General features: G+C 40.4%; 1 protein-coding gene across 1 annotated transcript in view; it reads left to right on the forward strand.

The window, feature by feature from the left end:
- LOC111140755 (myosin IIIB) overlaps positions 1-26,537 on the forward strand; it is a 427,320-nt gene that overhangs the window by 11,284 nt on the left and 389,499 nt on the right. The window contains exon 2 of the mRNA XM_022492953.1: positions 18,333-18,485. Within this exon, the coding sequence (XP_022348661.1) occupies positions 18,333-18,485 (153 nt within the window). The remainder of the gene's footprint in view (positions 1-18,332; positions 18,486-26,537) is intronic.

Genomic DNA, 26,537 nt, shown 5'->3' on the forward strand with positions numbered 1-26,537 from the left:
CCCAGTTTCTCCTTTACTATCAGTACTTACCACACCCCCATCACTTCTGATATCAGATGTGTGGCTTTTCCACACCAAGCAATTCTGATACTAACTGCCTGGAGTTAGAGCTGACCCAACAGGTTAAGGACTCAGGGCTCAGTTCTACAAGACTCTTCTCCTACTACACACACACACTCCAGACACCAGTTGTAAGTAGTAGGCCCCCAGGTTACCCATAGTCCACCTTGGCTACAAATCTGAGGTTCCCATGACCTCCTCCTTGGATTAGGTCATTGGCTAGAACAGTTCATAGAACTCAGGGAAATACTTACTTACACTTACTGATTTATTATGTATAAAGGATATGATAAAGGATATAAGATGAACCGCCAAGTAAAGAGATATATAGGGTAAGGTCAGGAAGGATCACAAGTGCAGTAGCTTCTGTGCCTCCCTATGGGATCAGGGTGCACCACCCTCCTGACTTGTACTGTGTTCACCAACCAGAAGTAGGCTTCATCATACAGGCATGATCAATCATTAACTCAATCTCCAGCCCCTTTCCCTTTCCTGGGAAGATAGGGAGAGGGTCTGAAAGTTCCAAGCTTCCAATCATGGCTAGTCTTTCTGGCTTCTACCCCGAAGCTAACCAGGAGCCCACCAAGAGTTGCCTCATTAGAGGAAAGTCACTTCTGTATTACCCAGGACATTTCAAGGCATTTAGGAGCTCTGTGTCAGGAACCTAGGTCAAAGACCAAATATTAGAACAAAGAAAGCTTCTTGTGTTTTGAAGATTTAGGAAATTACAATGTTTTGAGATCTCTGTGGCAGGAGCTAGGGACAGAAACCAATATATGATTTTCTTCTATTATTTTTTTTCTATTATTCTGCAGACAGACTGTGAGGACAAGGCCACTGCTGCCCAGGGTCTTTTCCTCTTTTGACTTTTGGACATTTGAAGAACAGCACTACTTGCCAGCTTATAACTATAATTTGCGGATGGCAGCCATGATTACAAGACACTGGAGAAGGGCAGACATTCCCATGGCTCCTCCTGGTCTCCTTTCCCTATGTTCATTCCTTATCCCTATTTCCCGCTCTCATATTTCTGGCTTGATGATCTGGTCTCTCAAATAGTTTCAGCTGGAGAGACCACAAGCTGTAGGTATTGAGGGCTTTGGAGTTAGGCAGTCTCGTACTGGAAAAGCTGCCCTCTACTCAGCCTTTGTAGGTCACAGTTTCCCCATCTGTAAATGGCCTTACTCAGTTGTGAGAATTATGTATAATAAGGCTTTAGAAGAGCCCAGAACAGTGGCAGTCACATTGCTGGTCATTGCTTATTTTAAGCTCTTCCTTTCTTTCATCCCGATTCCACATTCTTCAGCCATGAACTCATTCCCAAGCTCTGGGTTCCACACTTCCAGTGGCCTGGGGACATCAAATGGATGGCTTTCTCTTTGTCAGATATTGTGCTAAACCCTGATTTATATCATAGCAGCTGAAATATTCCCATTTCAAATGAAGAAAGAGAGACTTAGAGATTGTGTAACTTGCCCAAAGTCACACAGCTAAATTCAAACTCAGGTTTGTTTGACTTCAAGGAGCTCATACTTTTCATATCATTTTCACTCATTCATTATCATATTTGAACTTATCTTCCCCAACCAGACTTCCTCCTCTCCAGAGGAAGCATACAAATAAAGACTTCAAGTTCTCTTCGACTTTTCCTATCACTTTTAGCACCACCCCCTTCCCCCCATTCAACCATTCATCATTTTGTCCAGTTCATTATATTTCTAGTGGGTCCCTTCTCTTCCTCTCCTTCCACCATTGCCTTGACTCAGTGGTCAGCTCCCAGGGTTGGAATTCCCATTCTGTTTCCAGGAGGTACATTCTTTCCTGCTTGTTCCCTGCAAAGCATGGTACTGTGGTTCACAGCATAAATCCTGGCTGTGAATACTGCCTCTGCCCCATACTAGCTATGCGGCCACAGGCACATTTCTGTATCCGCTCTGTGCTCTGACTTCCTAGAATCTACCTCAAACGGTTATCATCATGGTCAACTGAGTCAGTGTTTATAAAGCAATTAGAACTGTATCTGCCACATAACAAGCAGTATATAAAAATAAATAAATTGTAACCAAACAAATGGTCCTCAAATGCTGATTTTGGAATTCTAAGAAACTTCTTAACCCTAAAGAATTCAAGGCCAGGGTTATCCCAAAATATTTACCCAGACAGACTCTGCTGCTCCCCCAGAGGAATTCTCTGCTGGCCCTCATTGATCAAATATCCCTTTTGCTTTCCAGCTCTGAGCCTCACATACCTGATTTTCAACCTATCCTTCCTTCTCCTGTGTTCTTACCCATTCATCTAGGTCCCCTTCAGGATTCTCCTTTTGCATGCAGTCTTCCCAATCCATAGTGCTGGGCCCTGCTGGGACTTCGAATGTATTGCACTCATTTTGTAATTCCTTATGACCTGCCGGGTGATATTTCTTATACTCCATTCTTATGCATTTTGTTTAACCTGTCAAAGTACTTATGTTTTGTCTACACGATTTTAATTACATGTTTTACAGAGGTAGAGACCCTACCTTCTGCCTCTTTATGTTCTCCACTGTTTCTGGGAAAATATCTTGCATGTGATTGATGTCCTGTAAATATTGTTGATTGTATCATGAACCACTTTAAACAAAAAATGGGTAACATGAAATTTAAAAACAAAATTAAGTGTTACTTGCTTTCTTAGTGGGAGCTTTGTTACATTTTTTAAGATTTGGAAGTCTTTAATTAGCAATGCATTTATCCTATCTGGTACTTAGAAGATATTAGCGTTATAGTACTTTATTGTTTTCTTGAAATGTTACATGATGTGTAACAGAATATTGTTTGACTAAATTATTTACAGTTATATATTTTAAAACATGAAGGGGACATTTGTAAAAAAAAAAATGGCCAAAAGTCAAGTGAAAAGAATATAAATTATTACCTGATTTAATTGTAAGATTACACAGAAAACCTCAAGAGACCTTAGCATCACTTAGTTCTCCTTGCCTTTGGAAAGAACTGGCAATTTCCAATCTATCTATTGAATCTGTAGTCTCTCTCTCTCTCTCAGTCTCTTTCTCTTTTTCTTTCAATAGTCAGTTCACTCTAGTAACCATTTTAATTTCCGGTGCCTTTCACTAGTAGGATTTTTTCTGTCATTTTCAGATGCCCCAAATTCTTTCTGTCAAAAGGCAGAGCAGGAAGAGAGGAGAGAAAAGGGAAAAATAAATACAGTTTATTCCAATGTCTGGTACAACTCTTGAATATAGCAGATAAGGACCATGTCATCTCTCTGGTACAAGTCCTTTATTTAATCTTCTTAATCTTTTCTTTGCACAGAAAAATTCTAGATTCTTGAGCTTTTTCAGAAACTTATTCTCTGACACTTCAATTTTGCAGCTATCTTTTCAACTCTCTCCAGTTCCATAATAAAAGTAATTAAATGGAGTTTCTGATACCTAGTGCTTTTTTAGGAGGAACTTTATTGGAAACTATCCTCCTCCCATTTCTTTTCGTGTAAAGATGGACTATAGAACTGAAGAAGTCATGGGGTCTGTTCATTATTCCACATTAGCATGTGCCTCTGTGTGTGCTGTGTTCTCTCCAAAGACCTAACTTTATCCAACATCAGTAAGAGATGTCCAAATTCCCTTCCTGGACTGGAGCTTGTCTTTCTGGGAATCTGGTGTGATGGAGAAAGCAGAATGGGCTTATGGTGAAAACATGGCTTATAGCATGGGAATCTTAAAGACCATTTAGTCCAACTTCTTCTAGTGGACATCTGTTGTTTTTGCCCATTCAGTATCCTTTCTCCTTTCATCTGGGAACATAAGTCCCATTTCCGATGGGGAACCCACTCTGCATGGCTTGAGTGTGATGGACCCTGCCCCCCTCTCTCAGAAGTGGGTAGTCACTGAGGCCTGGCCAATCAGAAGGCTCCATTTCTCCATTCAAACTGATTGCTTCAGGGCTAGACACGTGACCCAAGCGAGCCCAGAGGCCTCCCTGGGACCTTGCTCTTGGAGCTTTTAGCCCACTGAGGGGAATATAGGTGGGGTACCCTTTTATTGTTGATGGCCACCTGGTTTTCATGTAGGGAAATCCTGTTAGAAAAATAGAGAAAACCCTGATCAGATCTTTTGAGTGAGGTCTGAACTCCTTTTTTTTTTTTTAAGATTTTATTTATTTATTTGACAGACAGAGATCACAATTAGTCAGAGAGGCAGGCAGAGAGAGAGGGAGGGAAGCAGGCTTCCCGCTGGGCAGAAAGGCTGATGTGGGGCTCGATTCCAGGACCCTGGGATCATGACCTGAGCCAAAGGCAAAGGCTTTAACCCACTGAGCCACCCAGGTGCCCCTGAACTCCTTTTATCCCTGGACATTTCTGGAATGTGAGCCAAGAAACTACTTTTTTAAAAAAGGTAGCTTGGGATGTCTGGGTGGCTCAGTTGCTGGAGTATCTGCCTTCAGCTCAGGTCATGATCCCAGCATCCTGGGATCGAGCTCTGCTTGGGTCTCCCTGCTCAGTGTGCCCACTCCCTCCCCCTCTTCCTCTGTCTCTCCTCCCTGGCTTTGCTGTCTTACTCTCTCTCTCTCAAACAAATAAATAAAATCTTAAAAAAATAATAAAGGTAGCTTAATGTCTTCACTCTTCTCTCCTTACCTTTATCACTAAGATTTGTTTGCTGATCACAAAATAATTCTGTAAAGTTTTTACTGTCATGCAACATAGCAAGAAATGCATCTTCATCATCACTTGTGGTTCTAACCATGAGAAAAAGAGGGGAAAAAGCTGGTTGAAAGTATGTTTCTGTTACTTAGAAATAGTATCCTGACTAATAAACACCTCGTTTTTATACAGGAGGACACTGACAGAGAGGTACAGTGACTGTGGTAGCCTCTTAATTTGAATTTTTGCCGCTGGGTTGAGATTCCTCCCCTTCCCCCCACTTCCATCCTGCTCTTCCCCTTTTCTCTCTGATGCCAGAATGATCTTTCTAACCTGCCTACACGATCGTGTTATCGCACTGCTTATGGTAACCAGCGACTCTCCAGTTGCCTATGTTCTCAGCATGGTTCACAAGACCCTATGGAACCTGGTCTATCTGTGTCTCCACACTCCTGCCTCTGCTTCTCCTGGATATTTATACTCCAGTCGTGCTAAAGTACTTCTGGTTCCCAAGCATGTCAGGCCATGTTATGCTTCCTCCTTTTGCCACCTAGAATTCCTTTTGTCTCGATGCTTTTTATGTTCTGTGCAAACTTGGAGCTTTTATTTGTCCTCAAAATTAGCCCGATAAAAAAATCAACCCAGTCATTGTCCCTTTCCCTGAAGGGGCTCGGTACCTAATTTGAATTCAAGTGACTTCCCTGAGATAACTCAGCAGGTGGCCAGGAGTAGAACCCAGGTCTCCTGACTTCCAGCCGGATGCTTTCCTGGCCCACAAGCCCCGGAGCTGGAAAAGCCGTGGGCCCTTGATTCCGCACCATTTACCAAAACCCACCAGTCGCCCTGGATCCACACCGCAATCACTCCCCTCCCTGGCATCTGGGATGGGAGCAACAGACTTCATTTTACAGGATTTTTAATGTGCTCCCAATTATTGCTCTCTTTCAGGTTATGCTAATAGTATAAAATGCACAATGCTGCTCATTTTTCTCTAATCTGTTCATACATAGTGGTAGCTCCTGGCTCTAAGCATCTGGCCTGCTAACTGCATAGTAAATAATAGTAAACATGCTGTAAGTCTTAATGAACTACTTGAATGAAATTGTTTCTGTATAATCAAGACACTATTGTGGTTATTAATAATATCAGCCACTGTGAACAGGTGCCTGGGCCCCGCGCTGGCCCAATTAAGTACGAATTGCTAAGGGAAGAGCCTGTGTTTTTGAAAGCTCCTGTGGTGATTCCAACAGGCAGGCAGAGATGAGAAGCCGTGAGCTGGTACGTTCCTCCTGAAGGGGAGATCTGGCTAGGATTTACAAACTTTTTGAGCTACGGACAAAAATAAAGTTGTAAGGAAAAGATATGACCTATTTCAAGACTTATGAAATGGGTTTACTTTTTAATTGTTAAGGCTAAATGTTGTCTCCACCCCTAAACACCTTTTCTTCATTTTCATATTTTCCCCTCATGATCTCATTAAAATATCCTCATAAACTGCTGCCTCATTGCCAGGGCAACCTGGAGGGGTTCACCTGGTGAGGGCGACCTTTCCTGAAGACTTTGTTCTACTTGATCATACAAGGTGGTCTTGACTCTTTCCATTCTCGGTAGTGGGAAGAATAGAAAAAAGTCTCTGGAAAGGTCTCTTGGCTTCTTCTCCCTCTTCCCTTGGTCTTGCCAAGGTCTCAGTGACCTGTGTGTTCTTATTCAAATGTACTAACTGCACCATTTTGTTTCTACATCTAACTTCTCCTGAATCACAGATTTCTCCTTCTGGTTAAGGTAACTCACATATAAGGATATTTGAAATTAAAAAATAGCTGAAAGATCATCCTCGTTTGCTTTTGCTAATGTGCTTGGTGTACATAGAACCAAGGATTCAGAGTGTATGGATGTCTTGGCAAGTGGCAACAGGGCTTTCCTTGTTTTGAGATCCACTTATGGAAAACCAGACTCCATAGAGCTGCTCTCGGGCTTATGAATGTTGTCCTATATTTACCCTTTCTCCGGTTCAGAGTTCTTTATTTCCACTTGTCCAGTTTTCTCTCACAGAGGAGAAATCCATCCGCATTCTCCTCCTGCGCTCCCCAGCCACAGACCTCAGAGCCCAGGCCACAGCAGTATCACAAAGGGACAACAAATGCGTGCGTCCCTCCAAAAGGCATTGCTTCTTTAAAACAGGCACAGCCCATGTTTCTGTGGGAAGAATAAAACAGAAATTCATTTAGCAGTGTTACTAAATTCATAGTAACTTAGAAGGATGTGTTTCTCCAACATCAGATGGTGAAAGTACAGTGTCTGTTACGGTAGGAAGTGGAGTCAAAAATTGGTGAAAGCTTTTGGCTCTAACAAACAAGTCTCTATATCATTTTCATTATTGTGCATCCAGGAGCTGGCAGATGGTGTTCTCACTCTCACTTTCCCTGCTGTCTGTGTCCACTTTACAGTCATTGAATTGGTGAGTTTAGAGCAAAGTTCCTAAATCTGAGGGGTGCAATGCCCTCCCCTCAAAGACAAGGGCTTATTGATGCCGTGATTTTCAGCCCCGTGTCCGTGATCGCCCAGGGAGAGCAGGTGGAATCTGGAGGGCGGGGGTGTGCATGGGCCAGAGGTGGAGGCAGAGATGACCTGAAAAGAGCCCAGTGGTGTCTGATATTCTCACTCCTGCTCAGATGGTTGAGGAATGTGATTTGAGAGTTGGAGGGTAGTCACTATTTGATGGCAGCATCAAAGAGGGTAAAAGAGTTGGCTGCTGTTTCATTCTGGCTCTTCTTTTTGCTTAGCCTACTATTCATTCACCGAGATTTTGTTGAGAGCCTCTTGGGTGCCGAACACTGTATGAGACAATGGGGTTATAATAGGAACGAGACAGACAAGGTAAGTATCAAACAAAAACAAGATATCAACAATGCCGTCTCGGAATATGCAAAATAACTATGAACAGAGAAGCCCGAGAAAGCCCTCAAACAGGGCAGCTCTTTAGCCACTGGCTCTGGTAGTTGGGCCCACAGTGTGTGTTTTCCAGAACCACTTCAACTTCCTCCGAATGGCTTTGTTTTGTTTTATAGGATTCCCCCCAACTCTAGCCACTTCTTTTTATCTTTGTAAAAGAAGTTTTACTTATAGTGGTAAAAAAATTTCTTGGGGTTATTTCTACTCATATAGGAGTTGCTCTAACAAGTCCAAAATTGTTATTAATAATTTAAAATATTTATAATTACATTAAATTATAAACCACTTCAAGCATATAAAAAAGAGCATAAATTTTTATTTTAAATTTAAATTTAAAATTTAAAATGAAAGGAAATCCTATGGCCCATCAATACTACTCAAAGGTATTTAAGAAAGAAAACACATGTCCACAAGAAAGCTCTGTACAAGACTATTCATAGCACCTCTGTTCATAATAGCCCCAAACTGGAAGTAAGCCACAAATCCACCAACAGGAGAATGGATAAGCTGTGAGATAGCCAGAAAAGGAATACTACTTGGTACAAAAAAATAAAATAAAATAAACAACAAAAGAACTATTGATAAGCATAACAACTTGGGTCAATATTTAAAAAAAATACACTGAATGAAAAAAGCCTAACACATAATATATATATACATATATTATATATATATATAATATATGTATATATATTTCCTTTTATGTGAAATTTTGGAACTGGCAAAACTAACCTATGGTGATAGAAATCTAATCAGTTGTTATATCTGAAGGGGTTGAGGATTGGCTAGGGAATTGAGCACAAACTTGCTGGGGTAGTGGAAATGTTTTCTCTTGAGATGTACTTGACAAAATGAGACTGAATGGTATGTATAAGATTTGAGTATTTTACTCTAGGCAAATTATATTGCAACTAAAAAGTAACAAAATTAAAGGGGAAATTTTATAAAAATAATATGTTTCTGTCCCTTTCCCTATTGTCTTGACAGGGCTTGAGGAAAGGCAACAAGAGTCTTACTTGCTTTTTAATTCTCTTTTTATTTTAATGTCTACAACAGAGTAAAGATAAAATGTTTGTTGAACGAATAAAGGATGATACTATCCTAACACGTATAGTGGCTTCACATTCAGTCTTAGTTAATCCCTGTAGTCACCCTGACTTCACAGATAAGGCTCAGAGAGGTAATGTGAACCCCCTGAGGGCACACAGCAGAAGAGTGGGATAGGTAGGACTTGGACGTGGGACTCCTGATAATCGTAATCATCTGATTCCAAATCTAAAGCTAGGTCCATGACAACTCAATTTATGGCATTCAAATAATTGCTGCATTGTTTTCTTTAGTCAGTCTTGTCAACCTAACATATATGATGCATATATAACTTCCAAATTTAAAAAAAGTATAATGAAAATTAGTAGGAGGTAAGATTTAGCATTGTTTAATTGCCCTTTGATATGAATTCCACTATATTCAATCTTTTCCTGCTATTTCAAGTGTAGTTTTAGTAACTTCTGGCTAGAAATATCTCACCAAGGAAGTAACTGAGAATGAGAGATAAAGAGAGATCCTTTCCGTTGCTTTAAATCAGGTTGTCATTTAAGCTCCTCAGTAGAGCAGATTTTTTTAAGGCAGCTCTGCTAGTGTCTAACAGTGTTATCTAACAAAGAAAACCTGTAATCGACTGTCCATCCTTAACTTTCTGGGCCAGAGGAAACCTCTCTGTACTGAATTTAATAATAATTAACCTCATGTCAGGACAATAAAAATTAGCATGCAGGTGGTTGAATGTTTCTGTGCCCTTTTAATGCGTGAGTGGGAAGAATCGTCTCCTATTTATTCCACACCCGCTGTGAGCTGGGAGCCAGCTGCATTAGGCTTGTTTTCTCTCTAATCCTTGCAACAATAATATGAAGTAGGTACTGTAGCCCCATTTTACCAGTGGGGGGCAGGGGGAACACCTGAGGCTCGAGGGTTTAAGATGCTGTGTACTAAACACCACATACACTAAACAGCCAAACCCTTACAGCTAGTAAGTGGCCAAAGACAGGATTCAAACCCTGCTCTCCTCCACTCCCAAAACATGTTCCGTCTGCTGCTTCCATGCCATACCCCTCTGGACAGTGCTTGATGCTAAATGCCAACTACAGTTTTAGAAGGCCTTGGGAGATGTCCATATCCTAATCCCTGGAACCCGTGGAAGCTAACTCACATGGCCAAAGAGACTTTGTAGATTGATTAAATTAAGGATCTTGGGAGGGGAAGATGACTCTGGATTATCGGGGTGGGCCTGATGTGATCACAAGGGTCCTTGTAAGGAAAGAGGCAAGCTGGACAGTTGGGGTCAGAGCCAGAGGGATTTGAAGATGTTATGCTGCTGGCTTTGCAGGTGGAGGAATGGCCATAGCCGAGGACTGCAGGTGCCCCCTAGACATGGACCAGGCAGGGCAACAGATGCTCTACTAGACCCTCCAGAAGGAACACAGCCCTGCTGACACCTTGAATTGAGCCCAGGGATACTTTTTTCAGGCAGCTGACCTCCACAAGTATAAGGTAATAATTTTGGTTTGTGTTAATTTGCAGCAGCACTAGGAAACTAATACAGAAAGGCAGAGTTGTTATACAATACAAAAATTATCTTGACACGTAAAGGGAGCAAATTAATTATTTTTATTTTAGTAGCCTATATCTGGATTAGGAATCCCTATGGCCAATGACAAGTTAAAATAAGCTTGTACTATAAGACTTTTAGTATGATTGGAGAAACCAACACTATCAAGCTTCTCTATAGAAACGGCAATAACAAACAAGGTAGGTTGCATTAAAATTCATAGAGTACTGAAGTAATTTGCTAAGCTATTACTTTCTTTCCCATCGTGGACATTATCTTTTGCCATCATAATTTACAATATTTATTACACTCATTCATCATTCATTTAGCAATGATTGGATACCTACTATGCAGCAGTCATCATACGTGTGGGGATATAGGTAAGTGGATAGATAAACAGACACACAAATTCGGTGGTGCTCCGAGTTCTGACAGGCAGATTTTCATTTTCAGGTTTAATTCACTTACCGTCTTTGAATTAGGTGGATGTATAAATGTTTAAAAGTATATCGGGCATCTGATTACAAGAGAATATAAATAATTCAATATAGAAAATTACCCCTGTAGAGTTGATAGAAGTGGCAGATAATATAAATTTAATATAATATAAATGAGGAATTTCAATTTTATACTAAGTTGCTTTGATGATTAATCTTTTTTTCAAAAAAAGAATTAAAACTCCTGCCACAGAAAGAACACTCTGACATCTATTAGATCTTATAAAAGTTTGATTTATTTCTTTGCTATCAGAGTTCATTTTGAAAGTTAGGGGAATATCTTGATGTGAGGTGATATGAAAAAATCATTCATGCAATATAACGACTCAGTTGGAATTCAAAGTCCCAGTCAGATTGCAGAGCTGCTCACTTATCATTACACTTGCTTAGCAGGGGACCAAATGGTTGGTCCTGATGGTTATGATGTGCTTGCTGTTTAGGGCCTAGATTATTTGGCTTAAGAATGCTATTCTAAGAGTCCACTAATGTAGGTAACAAGGCATCTCTCTACCCCTCTGTTTTTTCTATCACATGAGGACGACATGTTTTCTGAATCCTTTTCATCTGCTAAAATGGTATTTGATCCCCAAAGAGTAAACCATAGTTCAGTTGGAATTTCCCACCACCATTCCCATTCCAAAGTAGTTTTTTTTTCATTCCAAAGTAGTTTTAATAAAAGTATCAATTAATTGTCAGTTAACAACAATTCAATCTAGTTGATGTATATTGATGGGGCACCTTCATACTTAAGAACTTTGCTACCTGAGGTTGAGGACTATGAATAAAATATAAGACACAAAGGACCCATCCAGAGTTTTTTGTGTGAATTATGGAATGCTGTACAGCTTGGTGAGAAACTGTGCCTTTGCGACCATTAGGAAATGTTTTCCTTTTCTCAGGATATGAAGCCCCATGCCAGAGCACAAGTGTTTCAGCACCCTTTTGTCTCCTCAGCTGGGTGGCTTTGAGCAGTGTACAACTTCCCCAACCATACTCAGCAACCACAGTAAGATCATCCCCCTTTATAATCTAGCTGGGGAAATAACACTACTCTGTGTATTCAGTTCTTATGAATTACTTCTAATGGGTGCATTACTAATTCAGTTTGGATCATATCAGAAGAACTAGGAGATTTTCATTCTTAACAAGTCTTGTGAGGAAACCACCATATGGCTGTTTGCAAACTGTTTTTGTCTTGTCAAGTTTGTTTTTAAATATTCAAAATGCTTATGAATTTTACAAGACTTGCATACAAAAGGGAGGTCTCTAAATCTCATCTCTTCATTTAGCAAACATGTTTTGAGAACTGTTGCCAGGCATTGGGAGAACAGCAGTTGATGGTAAAGAAGACAGTCACCATTTTTGCCCATAAGGAGTCAGAATCTGGGGGAAAAAAGTGGTAAAATAGAAACAGTTCAGATCCTGAAAAAGGGTCTTGTTATTTGGTAACATTAGGGAGCTAGTGAGCAGGAGGAGTTGGGGCAGTGATTCAGACAGTTGCCAAGGAAAACTTTCCCTGTTGAAAAAAAGAGTAGGTGTGGGGATATGGGTGTGCAGATATGTGTATCATTGTCCTTAGCCTTTCTATTCTGACGTGGAAAGAAGAAGAAGCTGAAGGCTTCCCCTTTGAAGAGATAGGATAGACGGAGAGTTGTCAGCAGTACTTAGGAGAATTAAGAAGGCTAATGTGTTGGTCTTTCTGAGAGGACATAAGCAGCTAGTTAAGACTTCAGAGGCCAAAGCAATGTGAGAACTTCCCTGGGAGCCATGAGCGTGCTTGTTCCCTGAACTATTCTGAAACCTGAGTAAGAAAGAGAAATGTCTCTGCTGTCTTTTGCTTATAAGAAGAACAAATGATTGAAAAAAAAGTCATTTAGCGCAAGAAATATTCTTAATATATTAAAGAATTTTGATCATTCTCTAGTCTATGCTATTATGTTCTCCCCCAAATTTATGCATAAACCTTGAAAATATTCAAATCCTTTGACCCAACAATTCTGCTTCCAGGACTTTGACCTAAAATCATCAGGTATGTATACAAGAATGTACTTCACTTAGGGGCGCCTGGGTGGCTCAGTGGGTTAAAGCCTCTGCCTTCGGCTCAGGTCATGATCCCAGGGTCCTGAGATCGAGCCCCACATCGGGCTCTCTGCTCAGCGGGGAGCCTGTTTCTACCTCTCTCTCTGCCTACCTCTCTGCCTACTTGTGATCTCTGTCTGTCGAATAAATAAATAAAATCTAAAAAAAAAAAAAAAAAAAAAGAATGTACTTCACTTAGAGCTTGTTAGAAATGCACGTTCTGGGGCTCTTCCCCATAACTAATGCCCAAGACTCTGGGTTTGGGGCCCAGAAACTTGTGTTTTATAACTCTTGTGGGGAATTCTGGTGCACTCTAATGTTTGAGAACCACTAGCTATGATTCTCAAATGTTTCTGTGCATTCGACTCCTCTGGGAAGCTTTTAAGACTGCTGGATCTCAGAGCTACACTCCTGAACAATGAAATCAGAATCTATCATAGCGTGGGACCTCTGAATCAGTATTTTGAAATCTCCCAGGTGGTTCCAGTGTGTAACCAAGTTGGAGAGCCCACCACCTCATGGGATGGATTAGCTCTGTTTATCTAGGCCTCCTGCACTATCTTGTCCTTTTCTTCGGTAACACTCATGAGCACGAGAACTCTGCTTTAATGTCCCCGGGAGCTGTCATGCTCTGGCACCACTAAATAGTGACAGAATGAATCCAACTGTGCTTTGATGAGAGGGTGTGTTAGAAGGATTAATTTAAAAATACTAACACCAAAGGATGTCAACATGGCGTTATCCAAAATATGACTGGAGCAATCTCATATTAGTTCATAATGAAGGAAGGTGGTCCTTTACATTGACCAAGGTTTAAAAGTGTAGGAACAGCTCCCCAGAACAATCCCTCACCCAGGTAGTACAGGACCTACATCAAAACCACTGTCCTCGGGGCGCCTGGGTGGCTCAGTGGGTTAAGCCGCTGCCTTCGGCTCAGGTCGTGATCTCGGGGTCCTGGGATCGAGCCCCGCATCGGGCTCTCTGCTCAGCGGGGAGCCTGCTTCCCCCTCTCTCTCTGCTTCCCCCTCTCTCTCTGCCTGCCCCTCTTCCTACTTGTGATCTCTCTCTGTCAAATAAGTAAAATAAAATCTTAAAAAAAAAAAAAAAGAAAACCACTGTCCTCAGTCTTTGTCTCTGTCCTTCCGCCATTCCTTCTTTCGTGTTTTTTTTTCAGACACAGATGAAGTGTGTGTGTGTGTATGTGTGTGTGTAGGTATTACAAAACAGGTGAACTCCGAGCCTCCCAATCTTTAAAATCTCAAGTTGAACACATTATTTGCTATTTTTCAGGGGCCGCTGCACTCAGGACAGACTTAATATCCAGGGATCTTATTTCCTTTTACCAATGAGATCTACTTTTTTCAAAAAGTACCAGCTGATGACTTTGGTTAAAGTCTCATTTGACTTAGAATGTCATTTGGAATTGAGGGATAAAACCCATGAAATGAAAATACGGATATTAAAATAGAGCAGAAAATGGATTATTTAGCCCTGCCAAAAAATGCATCTGTTTAGAGTAAAACTTAATAGAATATTCTTTGGAAAAATTATCCAGGGGAAGAAACCCAAAAGGAAGCTTTTTTCCCCTTGCTTTGCAATTCTTTAACCATCAAGTGTAGTGCCTGGCGTTCCATAAATAGATGAAGGCGACTAAAAGGTTAATCTGCAGTAATTCGTTTTCAAATGTTATAATATGCTTTGCTAGTTTTGGAATATTTCTGCTGTTTAAAGACTTTAAAAATTAAAGCCTTTCTTTTTGATGTACTTACCTTCTGAAGGTGTTTTTGCTTGCGGTCTGGGCACACTTTTGTCTACATGTAGGCACATATGAATGGACACGATGACATTCTTGCTATTTCGAGGTTTTTGGAAAAATAAATCTTACGTATACATTTTTAAAGTATATGGATTGCCTTTGTTATATAAATAGGTCACATTCATTCTTCCATCCTTCATCCAGTCAGTCATTTCTTTCAACATCTTATAGTCATGCCAGGCCTTATGTTAGGCCTGGAAGTATGTGACCTGATAGGCATGGTCCCCGTCTGTGTGTCACGGACCATGTAGTGATGTCAGCAACTGTAAAAGTCATCTATGACATTCTTTTGCTTCAGGGTTCTTGAGTCATTGCTTACTTGATATGTTTATATCTTACTTTTGATATATTATTATTGATACCATTGTTATTATCTTGATACCATTATTATATATTATTATTTTTGATACCTTTTTTTCCCTGCCACTCATAGATGAACTTTCTAAACAAGCTACCTTCCAACCTTATTCCAGAGCAACTGAACATTCCAGAATCAGTTGGTGATTCTATAGTAACACAAATTAAGTGTCCATTCTGCAAAATGTCTCCTTGGAGAAAACAAAGGTTATACTATGTAATTCATGGATTTAAAAACTTCATGGTGCTTACTATTTACCTCCATTAAAAAGAGCAGCTCATACAAATTTAAAATTAATAGATTCGATCCAGTTTGCCTATTGTTATTTTTGAGGCCTGTTACAGACGAGAAATTATGCAAATGGCTGTCAGGCTGCCACTACTGCACTCACACTGGGAATGCATCATAACTCGTTTCTTAGAAACACTTATCTGGAACAGGTCGAGCTCTCAGCCATTTGCAGGGACATGTCCCTGCCTTCAGATGGTTCACTTTGAACTAATAAGTATTGTTAGAGGGTTGAGGGAGGAGGTGGGGAGGTGGGAAGGAAAGCAGGATAAATTACTGGGACCCTATAATTTGGAAGGGCCAGGGAAAAAATCTCTGGCAGAGTTGGTTTAGCTTGGTCCTCTTGACCAGGCAGTCAGTGACCTTTGAAACTGTGTCCTGCTGCCCTTCTTGTTCTGCTCTTTTCCGAGAAAAACAGCTGGCATCAAATTTTAACCCTCTAGGCTGCCTGAAAGTTCCCCCCGTCGATTCATCTTCATCTCCTGATTATGCCTCTGGCTCTCCTCCTGGAACCAGGTCTTCTTCATATCCTGTTACATTCATTCATTTATTCATCTGGCACACAAATGGGATGACCAAAAAGTTCAGTCCAACTATACGATGCTGTAATTGTATAAGCCAAAATGTGAGCCTCTGTTATGTGCACCATGAGGAATACAAGAACACAGAACACATTATCCTTATTCTTAAGATTCTTAATGACAGTAAATGGAAACACAAAAAGTTGCACTGACCAAAGGTGTACATCTTCATTCTCTAAACCGTGCTCTTGTAACTGCATTCTCTGAGTGCCGTTCCTGTCTGTGCACGATAATCCTTTGTACTTCTTCCTTCAAAACCATGCCTATGTTTATCTACTCCAGGAAGTCATCCCACTGGAGCTCAGTCCCAGGTTGAATCGACTCTTCCTCAGAAATTACGGATGCAGCTAATGCAAAGTTTCTTGGCTCTTGCTGTCTGCTGCTCTGCAGTCTTCAGCTTATTTTGCAAGGGCCTCCATGCCACCTTGGCTGACCAGAAAAGGAGCTCACTGTATGCTGGCAGGCCCTGCTTTCCTGTTCCTAGCTCCTCCTCTGTCCTGTTAGCTGCGCACAGCCCAGGGCATGCTACTGAATGCTGTTGAAAGTCACTTTTCCTTCCTTGAGAAGCCAAATCAGAAACTCACAGGTGGGTCTGCCTACGGGCTTTGCTTAGCGCTTGACTTAGAAAAAGATGTTTGTATCATGTCTGGAATGAAGGGGTAATGTACCCTCAAGTGGGGGGGAATATAAAGTTGGCGATATTACATGATGTGCACATGGGGCTTGGGAAGATGGTTTTGATTCTGCTGCTTCTGCTGGTAGGAGACACTAAGCAGATCAGGTTCACAAGCCATTAGCATCATGTTAATCTTGGCTAGCAGGGAAGCAAAGCCACCAAGGATTTCGTAGATTTACCAGCCCCTCTCACAATAGCTATCTGAGCCCAACACCACTTGGAACCTCGGTCAGAAAAAAGTCCTCTGGTGACAATGTGTCTGTCATACATTCTGGTCCATACACTCCTCAAAGACACCATGTTCTGGCCATGAAGTGTTCTGCTGCTTTTTGGAGGACTGAGAAACCAATCTCGGATAAGCTGGATTCAGAAAATAGGTCATCGGTGTGAGTTGCAATTATTTTCCTTCCGGCTTGCTTCTGTGTTTCCTTTAGATTGCTTTTCCGCAAAGGGCAGGCGCAGCTGGCCTTGGCTGGTGTGCAGCAGAGGTGGGGGGGCTGGCGGAGGGGGGACACACCACCACTCTAGCCTCAGGCCTTTATGAGGCACCACCCAGATTCCTGGAGCTTCCAGCTTGCATCTATCTGCCTTTTGCCTGGGCTGTTAAATTCCCATTAAAGGGGAATTTAAAGGAGTGAAGAAATACCCTCCTTGAGTATTGATTTCTCTCTCTCTCTCTCTCTCTCTCTCTCTCTCTCTCTCACACACACACACACACACACACATACACACACACACATCATTGTTCATAGCCACTTGATTTGCCACCTGCAGTTTATAATAGAACGGATGTGTGGGATTATAAACCACTTTATTTTGCACAGAATTTCTCAGCTTGAGGCCAGATTGAAGGGCATTAGTCATCAGTAATTTGCAGTTATTTTTAATGTATTTCACTCGGAAAGGTTTAAGGCAGCTAAAGCTAAGATAAAGTTCCCCATGCTTTGGTGAGGAAGTGAAAAATCTGATCATTTAGTTAATCATTGGTCATAGCTGTGGTTGTGTATTTTTCCTAAGTGAGTGCAACATCGTGACTGATTTGTGATTTGGTAACATGGCAATTTGAATGATAGTAAATAAAGTCAATTATGCCATGACTCTCCACCCCTACCCCCAATATTTGTATAGGTTTAAGGTTTAAAATTCATAGAACGTTAGAGAAGGGAACTTAGAGATCATTGGGATCACCTTGGGTGCCCTGTAAAATGCTAGTTCCCACCCTGCCTAAGATTCGGTGTCAGCAGGCCTGGGTGTGAGCAAGTACAGTGAGCAGTGCCTGCAGGAAACTTTGAGAAACAGTGATTTTCGTTCAACCACCTCATTCTTCAGAAGAGGAAACAGAGGCACAAAGAGATGAAGAGACTTAAGATATTTGCCGGGATCCCAGAAAGCTAAGCCTGCCGCTGCAGACCAGGTGTCCTGCTTTCCAATTCATTGCAGTCCCTTGCTTCTCTTGCTCTGGAATTAGCCTGGCTCCGTGCGGTTACTGGCTTTGTCCGCAGCAGCCAGACTTGGTTCCCTTCGCGAGCACGCACAGTGGGGCGAAGGGAGACTTTCCTCTTAGCCTTGCTCCTGCTTCCTGGCCTCCCTCGTCGTGGTGGGGTGCTCGCGTAGCGCCTCTCCTTGCTCCCTCACCCCATCAGGGCCACCTGCCCAAATGGAGGTCCAACGTAAGATTCAATAGCCGAGAAGCCCCACACAAACCAACTTCAGACTTTCTCTGCTGCAGCTTGGGACTCTGCCGGAAGAGCCCCTCACAGAGCTCGCCTCCCTCCTCAGGCGGCGCTCTTCCTCACTCCTGTCCCAACTGCAGCCTATGGACGGCTGCTGGGGACGCCTCGCGGGACCCCAGCCCATCCCACACACTCCCGCCCGCCCGCCTCAGGGTCCACCGTGAGTAAGGTGGTTCCAGAAGATTCCTCAGAGACCGAGGTAAACAAATGGAGCTGTGAATGGTGGGAAGGAGGTTTCCGAACTGCAGGGCGGGAAGGAGCAGGCGGAGGTTTTCGGCCCGGGAATAGCAAGGATAACCAAACAGACCCGAGGTGGCAGGGAATGCCGAGTGCTGCGTGGACAGCAAGATGGCGGTGGCGAGTGACCCGCAGCAAGGGAGAGAGGGGTCTCTCGGGTCGCGGTGGGAAAAGGCTGGATCCTGTGCTAGGTGCAGTGGCATTTGACACAACTGTGAAAAAGATGGCATTCATAGCTGCGTGGAGAGCAGACTGGGGGAGGGCCGGGAGTGGGGTATTGCAGGAGGTGAGAACTGAAGTCGAGGACCGGAAGGGAGCCCGAGACTGTGGGCCAGGGGGGACAAGAATGGCCTGGTCCCCTCTAGGAGGTGGCCGTGCTGTGCTTGGTTCCCTGGCGGAGGGGCCTGGCTGAGCTGGTGAGGAGTCTTTTTTCTCATTTGCTCAAAAGGCTCCTTGGTGGCTTGCGGTGGCCCTGATTGTGGGGCAGTGGTGGTGGTCGTGGCAGATACCCATATTCAGGAATTTGTATTTAGAGCAGAGCTGACGGGATTTATTGATTGTCCACAGGAGTGCTGATTAATTACTTACATACAGGTGAAATAATTTGGAACTTGTTAGAAAAAAAATCTTGCAAATTTGAAAGATTTTCTTCCCATCCATATATAGCCTTCAATGATTGGATCATATAGTTTTCCATTTTGATCCATGGTGTAGCTTGTTGACTCTCTTAATCAGTTTGGTCTGCTACAATAGAATACTGTAGAGTGGGTGGCTTAAACAACAGAAATTTATTTCTCATCATTCTGGAGGCTGTGAAATCCAGATCAAGGTACCAGAACAGTTGAGTTCTTTTGAGAGCCCACTTACTGGTTTACTTTGTCCTCACATGGTAGGGAGAGAGCACTCTCTCTAGTGTCTCCTTATAAGGGTAGGAAGCCCATTCATGAAGTCTCCACCCCCATGACCTAATGACCTCCCAAAGGCCTCACCTTCAAATACCAGCATATTGGGGATTAGGGTTTCAGTATATGAATTTGGGGGTGATACCTATCAGTAAAAAAGTCTCATTTACCTGCCTAAAAATGCATCTCATTTGTGGAAACACTTGTACTTTACAAAAACCACAGTAGCTGAAACAGCATTAATAAATAGAACACATTCTGTAGAATCCTTATTTTTACTTAGAAAAATAATTTTAGTTTTCTGTGGTGAAATCTTATGTTCCAAGGTGAAAAGTCATTGCTCATACTCTATGGAGTAAATCAGTTGTAAATAAATAAGTAGATGCAAAAATAGTATCTGTAGCAATTAATGCTTAGAGGAAATAAACAGGATTATCTGAGAGAGAATAATAAGAGAAATTACATGGGATGGTTTTAACTCATCTCCACCATTGTTTCTCAAAGTAGGTGTGGAGTTGAGTGGTAAACTTTAAAATTACTTGAGGGTTCTTGATAAAAATATAGATTCTTCCACCCACTATTGACTCAAAATTGCTGGGCGTGAGCTCAGAATATGCATTTTAAATAAGTTGCTAAGGGATTTTTATGGGTGTGCCTGGGTCCTCCCAAACTCTCCCACCCATGGTTCCCATCTTAAGTCCCCCATTTTCCATTCTCTACTTTTGCTCCATCTGCCCAGCTAGCCTACTCATCTGTGTGTATCCAGCTCTAGTTCCTCTTAAGGCCTGAGTCAGATGCCATCCCCAGATCTTCCCAGCTGGATGGACCGTCCCCCTCTTTATAGTTAGACTATACACTAACTATAGTGTATAGTCTGCTGTCCAGAGTGTATACTTATTGCTGTATAGTAACTTGCATTTAAGCTGTATCCTTTCACTGTATGAACCATATGCTAGGTCAGGACTGAGTCTGATTCATTTTAAAGTCTTTCAATGGCTTGCTCAGAGTGGGTATTCAAGTATGCATTTTGTGGAATGTCTGGCTTAAGCCTAGCTCTCTTTGGACTCTGTATTTTTACCACTTGACCGTGTTCTAAATGTCTCAACTATAGTAGACCAACTTTGTGCTAAGAAGGGACAACCAATTCTTTGCTCAAGTTCATGTTCTAAAAGGTAACATTGAGGAGTGATGAGTGAGAATGCAAGGATTTCTAGCCAGCCGCTGTGGATGCACCTGATAGCCTGTTTTAGAAAGGTTCCCAGTGGCTGTGTAATTGAATGAGGGTTCCCTACAACTGATGTATTCAACAAGACATCATAAATAGGGTGGAAAGAGGCTTCCCAAGCACTTTACTCTGAAAAAAAAAAAAAAAAAAAATCCATTGTGATCACACCTGCTGGAACTGAAGAAGGCGTTGCTCCTTTTTTTCCTGCTAATGATAACTTGGACTGCTCTTAAGGGATCTTCAAGTGACACCTCCTTCAGTCTACTGTCTGCATAGCCACCAAAGTAACCTAACATAAATTAGATCATGTCCCTACTGTTCAGATTCCACTAATGGCTTTTGATCTCGGTTTAAATAAAAGCCAGGTCTTTAACTTACAAAGGCTGATAAAGACCTATGTGATTTATCTGCTCCTCCCTGTCCCATATCTCTCTGATTCCACCATCTATTTCTCTCCCTTGGTTATTCCAGTGCAGCCACAACTGGCTTCTTCCTATTCCTTGAATATGCTGAGTAAACTCCTGCCTCAGGGCCTTTGTGCTTACTGTATTCTGTATCTGGAACAGTTTCCCCCCAGATTTTACTCTTCCATCTTTTTCCTGTCATTTCTTAAATGTACCCTGCTCAGTGCATATTTCCTGGTCCTGCTACCACCTTGCCTACCACCCACTCTGACTTTCTAGTCACCTTTTCTACTTTATTTTTCTCATAGAAGTTGATCGCTACCTATCATCTATATATTATTTATTTATTTATGTATTTATTATTTATATATAAATATATATTATATATTATATATAAACATATGTAATATATTGTATATAAATATATATATAATATCTCTCTATATATATTATTTATTTTGTTGATTTTCTCTCTCCCCCTACTAGAATATAAGCTCCGTGAAGGTGTGGTTTTGGTCTATTTTGATCATTGTTGTATCTTCAACACCTGGAAATATGCCAGATAAGTAGCAAATGCTCATTCAATACTTATTAATGCAATGAGGCAGAGTGGGGTAAACAAAAAGATTTAAATCCTGGCTCCCATCTTAACTTCCTTAAGCTCTCAGTATATCAGTTTTCTTATCTGTAAAATAGGAATAGTAGTAGTTATTGCCTCATGGAGCTGTGCCATCTGGTATAGTGTCCAATGTCCAGTACTTACTCAGTAAATGTTCCCTACAATCGATGAGGTTTTATAGGTTGTAAAAAGTATCTAGTAGTGATATTCCTCTTTTCCAGCTAGCAAATTTTTCCAAAATGTAATAATAAATGATATATTTTGTGCTTCCTATTTGCTGGGACTACCACACAACTTTAAGTGGTGAGTACTTTCATTATTTCCAGTTTATGGGTGAGGAGACCAAGGCACAGAAGGGTTGAACATTTCTTCCCTTGCCAACATAGCTAGTAAGTATAAAAGCTAGGACTTGATCAGTCTCGGGACTAGAGACCATGTTCTTTACCTTAATTTTCACTGCTTCTCACTCAGTATGTGCATGAATGAAGCTCTTGGGAAAGAGATGAAAAGGAGTCATTGTCAGTTGACTTACTTCCTCCATAGCAACATGAGGGGTTCAAAGATGGATAGTGCTGGGTGTTCTTCTCACTTCTTTGGTGGAAGTAATTCTTTTTCTCCAGCCAGATATGATCAGGACTCATGAATTCCCTCTCCAGATACCCATGACCCCTCTGTAGTGCCTTCAATTTATCCTTCTTACCTGGAAGCAGTGCTGGGGGATGTTTTTGGTTATCACAATAGAAAGTGGCTGGTACATAATGAGCTGGGACACACAATTCTGAAATATATGGAATAGCCCTGCACAATGATGGGCTTTCTTACTGAAATGCCCAAAATGTCTCCGTTATTTTTTCTTTTTTGAATGTCTTTCACACAGCCCCCACTCCGCTAATCCAAGGCGTATATTTTCTTCAAGGATCAGCTGAAGTCATTGCTTTGAGACTCCAACATTCAGCACTCCCTGTTTAACTATACTCAGTCTCTTCCTTTGTTTCACAAATGTTCGTTGAGTGACAGCCAATGTAAATGCAGAGGGGATTCATATGAATTAGACAGTCTCTGCCTTTATGGTGCTTGGGACCTCATTTGGCAGTTGAGGTTTATTCACAAAATGACACCACAGACCCGCTTATCATATATGAGCACTATAGAGTTTCAGAGGAAAAGTAGCTGCCTATTCATGGAGGGATAAGGGAACATGAGCTGGCTCTTGAAGGGCTGGTAGGATTTGTGATTAATGGATATTGTGGAATGAACACTCTGATGGTAGAAATCATTTGGGCAAAATTACATCCAAGGATGATTCAGGAAATGACAGGGGGGTTGGTTGAAAATCATCATAAGCTTGATACAGAGAAATGAAAGGAGTTTTAAGACAGGAAAGGAAGGCTGCATTTAGGTTGCTGAGGTCTTAAATATCTGACTGAAGAATTTAGACTACAATGAATTTATCGTTGAAGTCATCACAGGTTACTTGTTTAAACAAGGTTGTGACATGAATGAATCAATGATTTTGTGTGTTTATCTGCAATGATATTTATAGTTAAGAGTGGTTATGAGTTGGGATGGTGGAATTTTGAGTGTCGTTGTTGTCGTATTTTTCTTCATTTATTTTTCCTCATTTTCTTAGTGCTCTATGAAACTACAGCTGTTGTTTTTTAATTAGGAAAACTTTATTGGTTCTTAAAGTTATGATTTTTAATCTTGTATTCAACAATTTATTGAGCACTTATACAATGGGTATTTGCCTATGAGGCATAAAAAATTATGAAGGCATGACCCCTGTTCTCTAGGAGACCACTTGGAGAAGACCAACATGTGATGTGTAAATGTCAGGCATTGTGGTAACTGCTAGAAAAGAGTATTGATACGGTGAGACCATAAAGGAAAGGTCACCTCTAATGGGAAGATTAGGAAAGGCCTCCTAAAAGAGATGGCATCTAAGCTGTACTTGAATGGTTCTATGTAGCCTTGTATAGGTAGGTTGTTTGTTAAGAAGTCAGTTCCTAAAAATGGCTCTAGTCTCTTACCAACCTTTACAATTTTATCACATACTTGCTTTTATGTTAGTTTGGAATTATACTGTAGTGTGTTCATGCTTTTATGGTGTTTTCTTTTTTGAGGTGTCTCTGGGAGTTTATTATATTTGATATTTGTGTAACTTTCCCCTTCCTCTAAACTTTCACTGTTTACTTTTCTGATTTCTTTTTAAAAATTATTCTCTGAGTTTAAAAGCATTCCTCTATGATTTGTAATTCATACAGAGCTTACTATAACATTTAGATAAAATATTCTGAATAACATATGCAGAGATGGCAATCTTTTTCATAAATTTTCTCACAAGTAGAAAACCTTGTTGGACAAGTTTCTATTTAAATCATACTTGCTAGGCCTGACTGACTGCAGGAGTTTACCGGGTACATGCTTCAGATTGCTTCATTTTCAGCAAGGTAAGGCAGCACCTCCACTGTGGAATAAAGCAAGGTATTCAAAAAGGGTACAGGCCAGGCTCCTTTGGGGTTGTTAGAAATTAAAACTAGCTTGTGAGGGACGTAAATTTGCTTGTGAGAAGAGGCAGCTTCTTAGAAGAATGCAGTAGGAAATTTCATGGATGTATAAGGACAGACAAAGCTTATCAGGCCTCAGAGTGCCTGGATTTAGAATTGGTAGTGAACCCCCTTGCCAGTCCTCTTTTTAGTATGGTCCTTTTGGTTTCTTCCTTCTCTGTTTTCTTCTGCTTCTCAGATGGGCTTTTACAGCTTCACATGGTTTCTCTTCTCCCATGACCTCAGCAGGCATCTGGGCCAGAATGATCTCCTCTGTAGAGAGCTCTTATTTGCTTAAAAAAATGGTTTAGCTTTTCAAATAAAATAATATATGCACTAGCCAAAAAAAAAAAAAAGAATGAATAGTATAGAAAGGTCTAAATTTTCCAAAAATTATATTAATCGTTACCTTTTCTAATTTCTCTGACTCCTGGTACCTCTTCCTAAAGTTTAAGAGTTTTTTTTGTAGCTTTCTGGAAAATATGTATGTAAAGATACAGATATATAGATACACATAAACATACACATAAAATAGTTATACATGTAAATATTCTTTTTTTTTTTTTTAAAGATTTTATTTATTTATTTGACAGAGAGAGATCACAAGTAGGCAGAGAGGCAGGCAGAGAGAGAGGAGGAAGCAGGCTCCCTGCTGAGCAGAGAGCGGGATGCGGGGCTCGATCCCAGGACCCTGAGATCATGACCTGAGCCGAAGGCAGTGGCTTAACCCACTGAGCCACCCAGGCGCCCCTAAATATTCTTTTTATTTACACAGAAGTTATCTTTACATGATGTTCAATAATTTTTAAAAACTATAATTTTTTATTTTGTTATTTTTTTCCATATTAATTGACACAAAATTTATTTTCTTTCTTTTAAATGGTTACATGTGTTTGGATAGTATTTCATTTTATGTAATTATTATGGTTTATTACATGATTTTTTTTAATGATGGAGCTTAAGTTTGTATCTGGTTTTCTATTAGAAACAATGCTACAATAAACATTCTTGTATATTTACCTAGTAGAATTTTAAACTTTTACATTTGTTCTAGGCTCAATTAAAGTTAATTTTTGTATATGAGAGAAAAAGGTAGAGGTTCCTCTTCTCTTTTGGTATATGGCTATATAATTGTCTCAGCATTTTTTGTTGAAAACTTTTCCTTTTTAGTAATACAGATATATTATTGATGTTAAAATATTGACCTTGTATTTTATAATTTTGATAAATTCACTAATTCTAGTAGCCTTATTATAAATGCTATCAGATTTTTTATGTAGATGAACATGTCATCTGCAAATAAAGTCCATTTGTTTCTTCCTTTCTAATCTCCAATGTGGATGCTTTTAATTTCTTTTTCTTGCCTTAATTGCACTGGTTTCCCTGCAATGTTAAACAGAGGTGATGAGAGCAGACATCCTTGCCTTGTTCTTGATCTTAAGGTGAAAGCATTCAGTTTTTCACCTTAAACTGAAGGTGAAATAAACATGTACATGATGGGAACGTGATGGGAACTCTAGGTTTTTGTAGATGCCTTTGTTAAGTTGAAGACGTACATGTTTATTTCTGCTTTGCTGAGCATTTTTTAAAAAATCCTGAATGGATGTTGAATTTTGTCAATTGCTTTTTCTGGATGTGTTGAGGTGATCATATGGATTTTCTTTTTTAGTCTGTTAATATGATGAATCTAAGTTTCCTTCTTTGATCAAAATTAAATTTAAAATTAAAAAGTACTTGAAAATAAGTTTTATGTTAGATATATCTATAACTATGTTGTTATAGATATATATATGTAGATATCTATGTAGTTATAGATATATATGATATGTATCTGATGGGTTAGCCATATTGATTGTATTGTGTATATTTCTTATTACTTTGTCTCTTCTTGTTCTGTCATGGTTAACCATGTCTATTGCTATTATTGTCTTTTGTTGGTTTCTTCTAGGGTTTTTTTTTTTTTAATGAATTTCATCACTTTGTTTTGGTGGTGATTTATAACATGTGTAAGTACATTATTGACAAACTTTAGTGATTCTAATAGTGTGTAGAACATTTCCTGGTGCATAGTAATTGCTTACTTATTATTACTGAATGTATAAATAACACTTTATGTTCTTTAATAGTTTTTGCCTTGAATTTGCTCCTTTCTGTTATTAAGATTATGAATTTTTTTCTTTTTCCTTACCATTTTCCTGGTTTATCTTTGATGTCTTTTTTACTTTTAAACTTTCTGAGTTATAAAGAGTCTCTTGGAGAGTTTATTTTAGATGTGGATCTCTACAGTTTGGTTTGTTCTATATTTCGGCCTCATTAAG

This window comes from Enhydra lutris, unplaced genomic scaffold (assembly GCF_002288905.1).
Source record: "Enhydra lutris kenyoni isolate GAN:26980312 unplaced genomic scaffold, ASM228890v2 scaffoldscaffold1, whole genome shotgun sequence".
Classification (NCBI taxonomy): domain Eukaryota; kingdom Metazoa; phylum Chordata; class Mammalia; order Carnivora; family Mustelidae; genus Enhydra; species Enhydra lutris.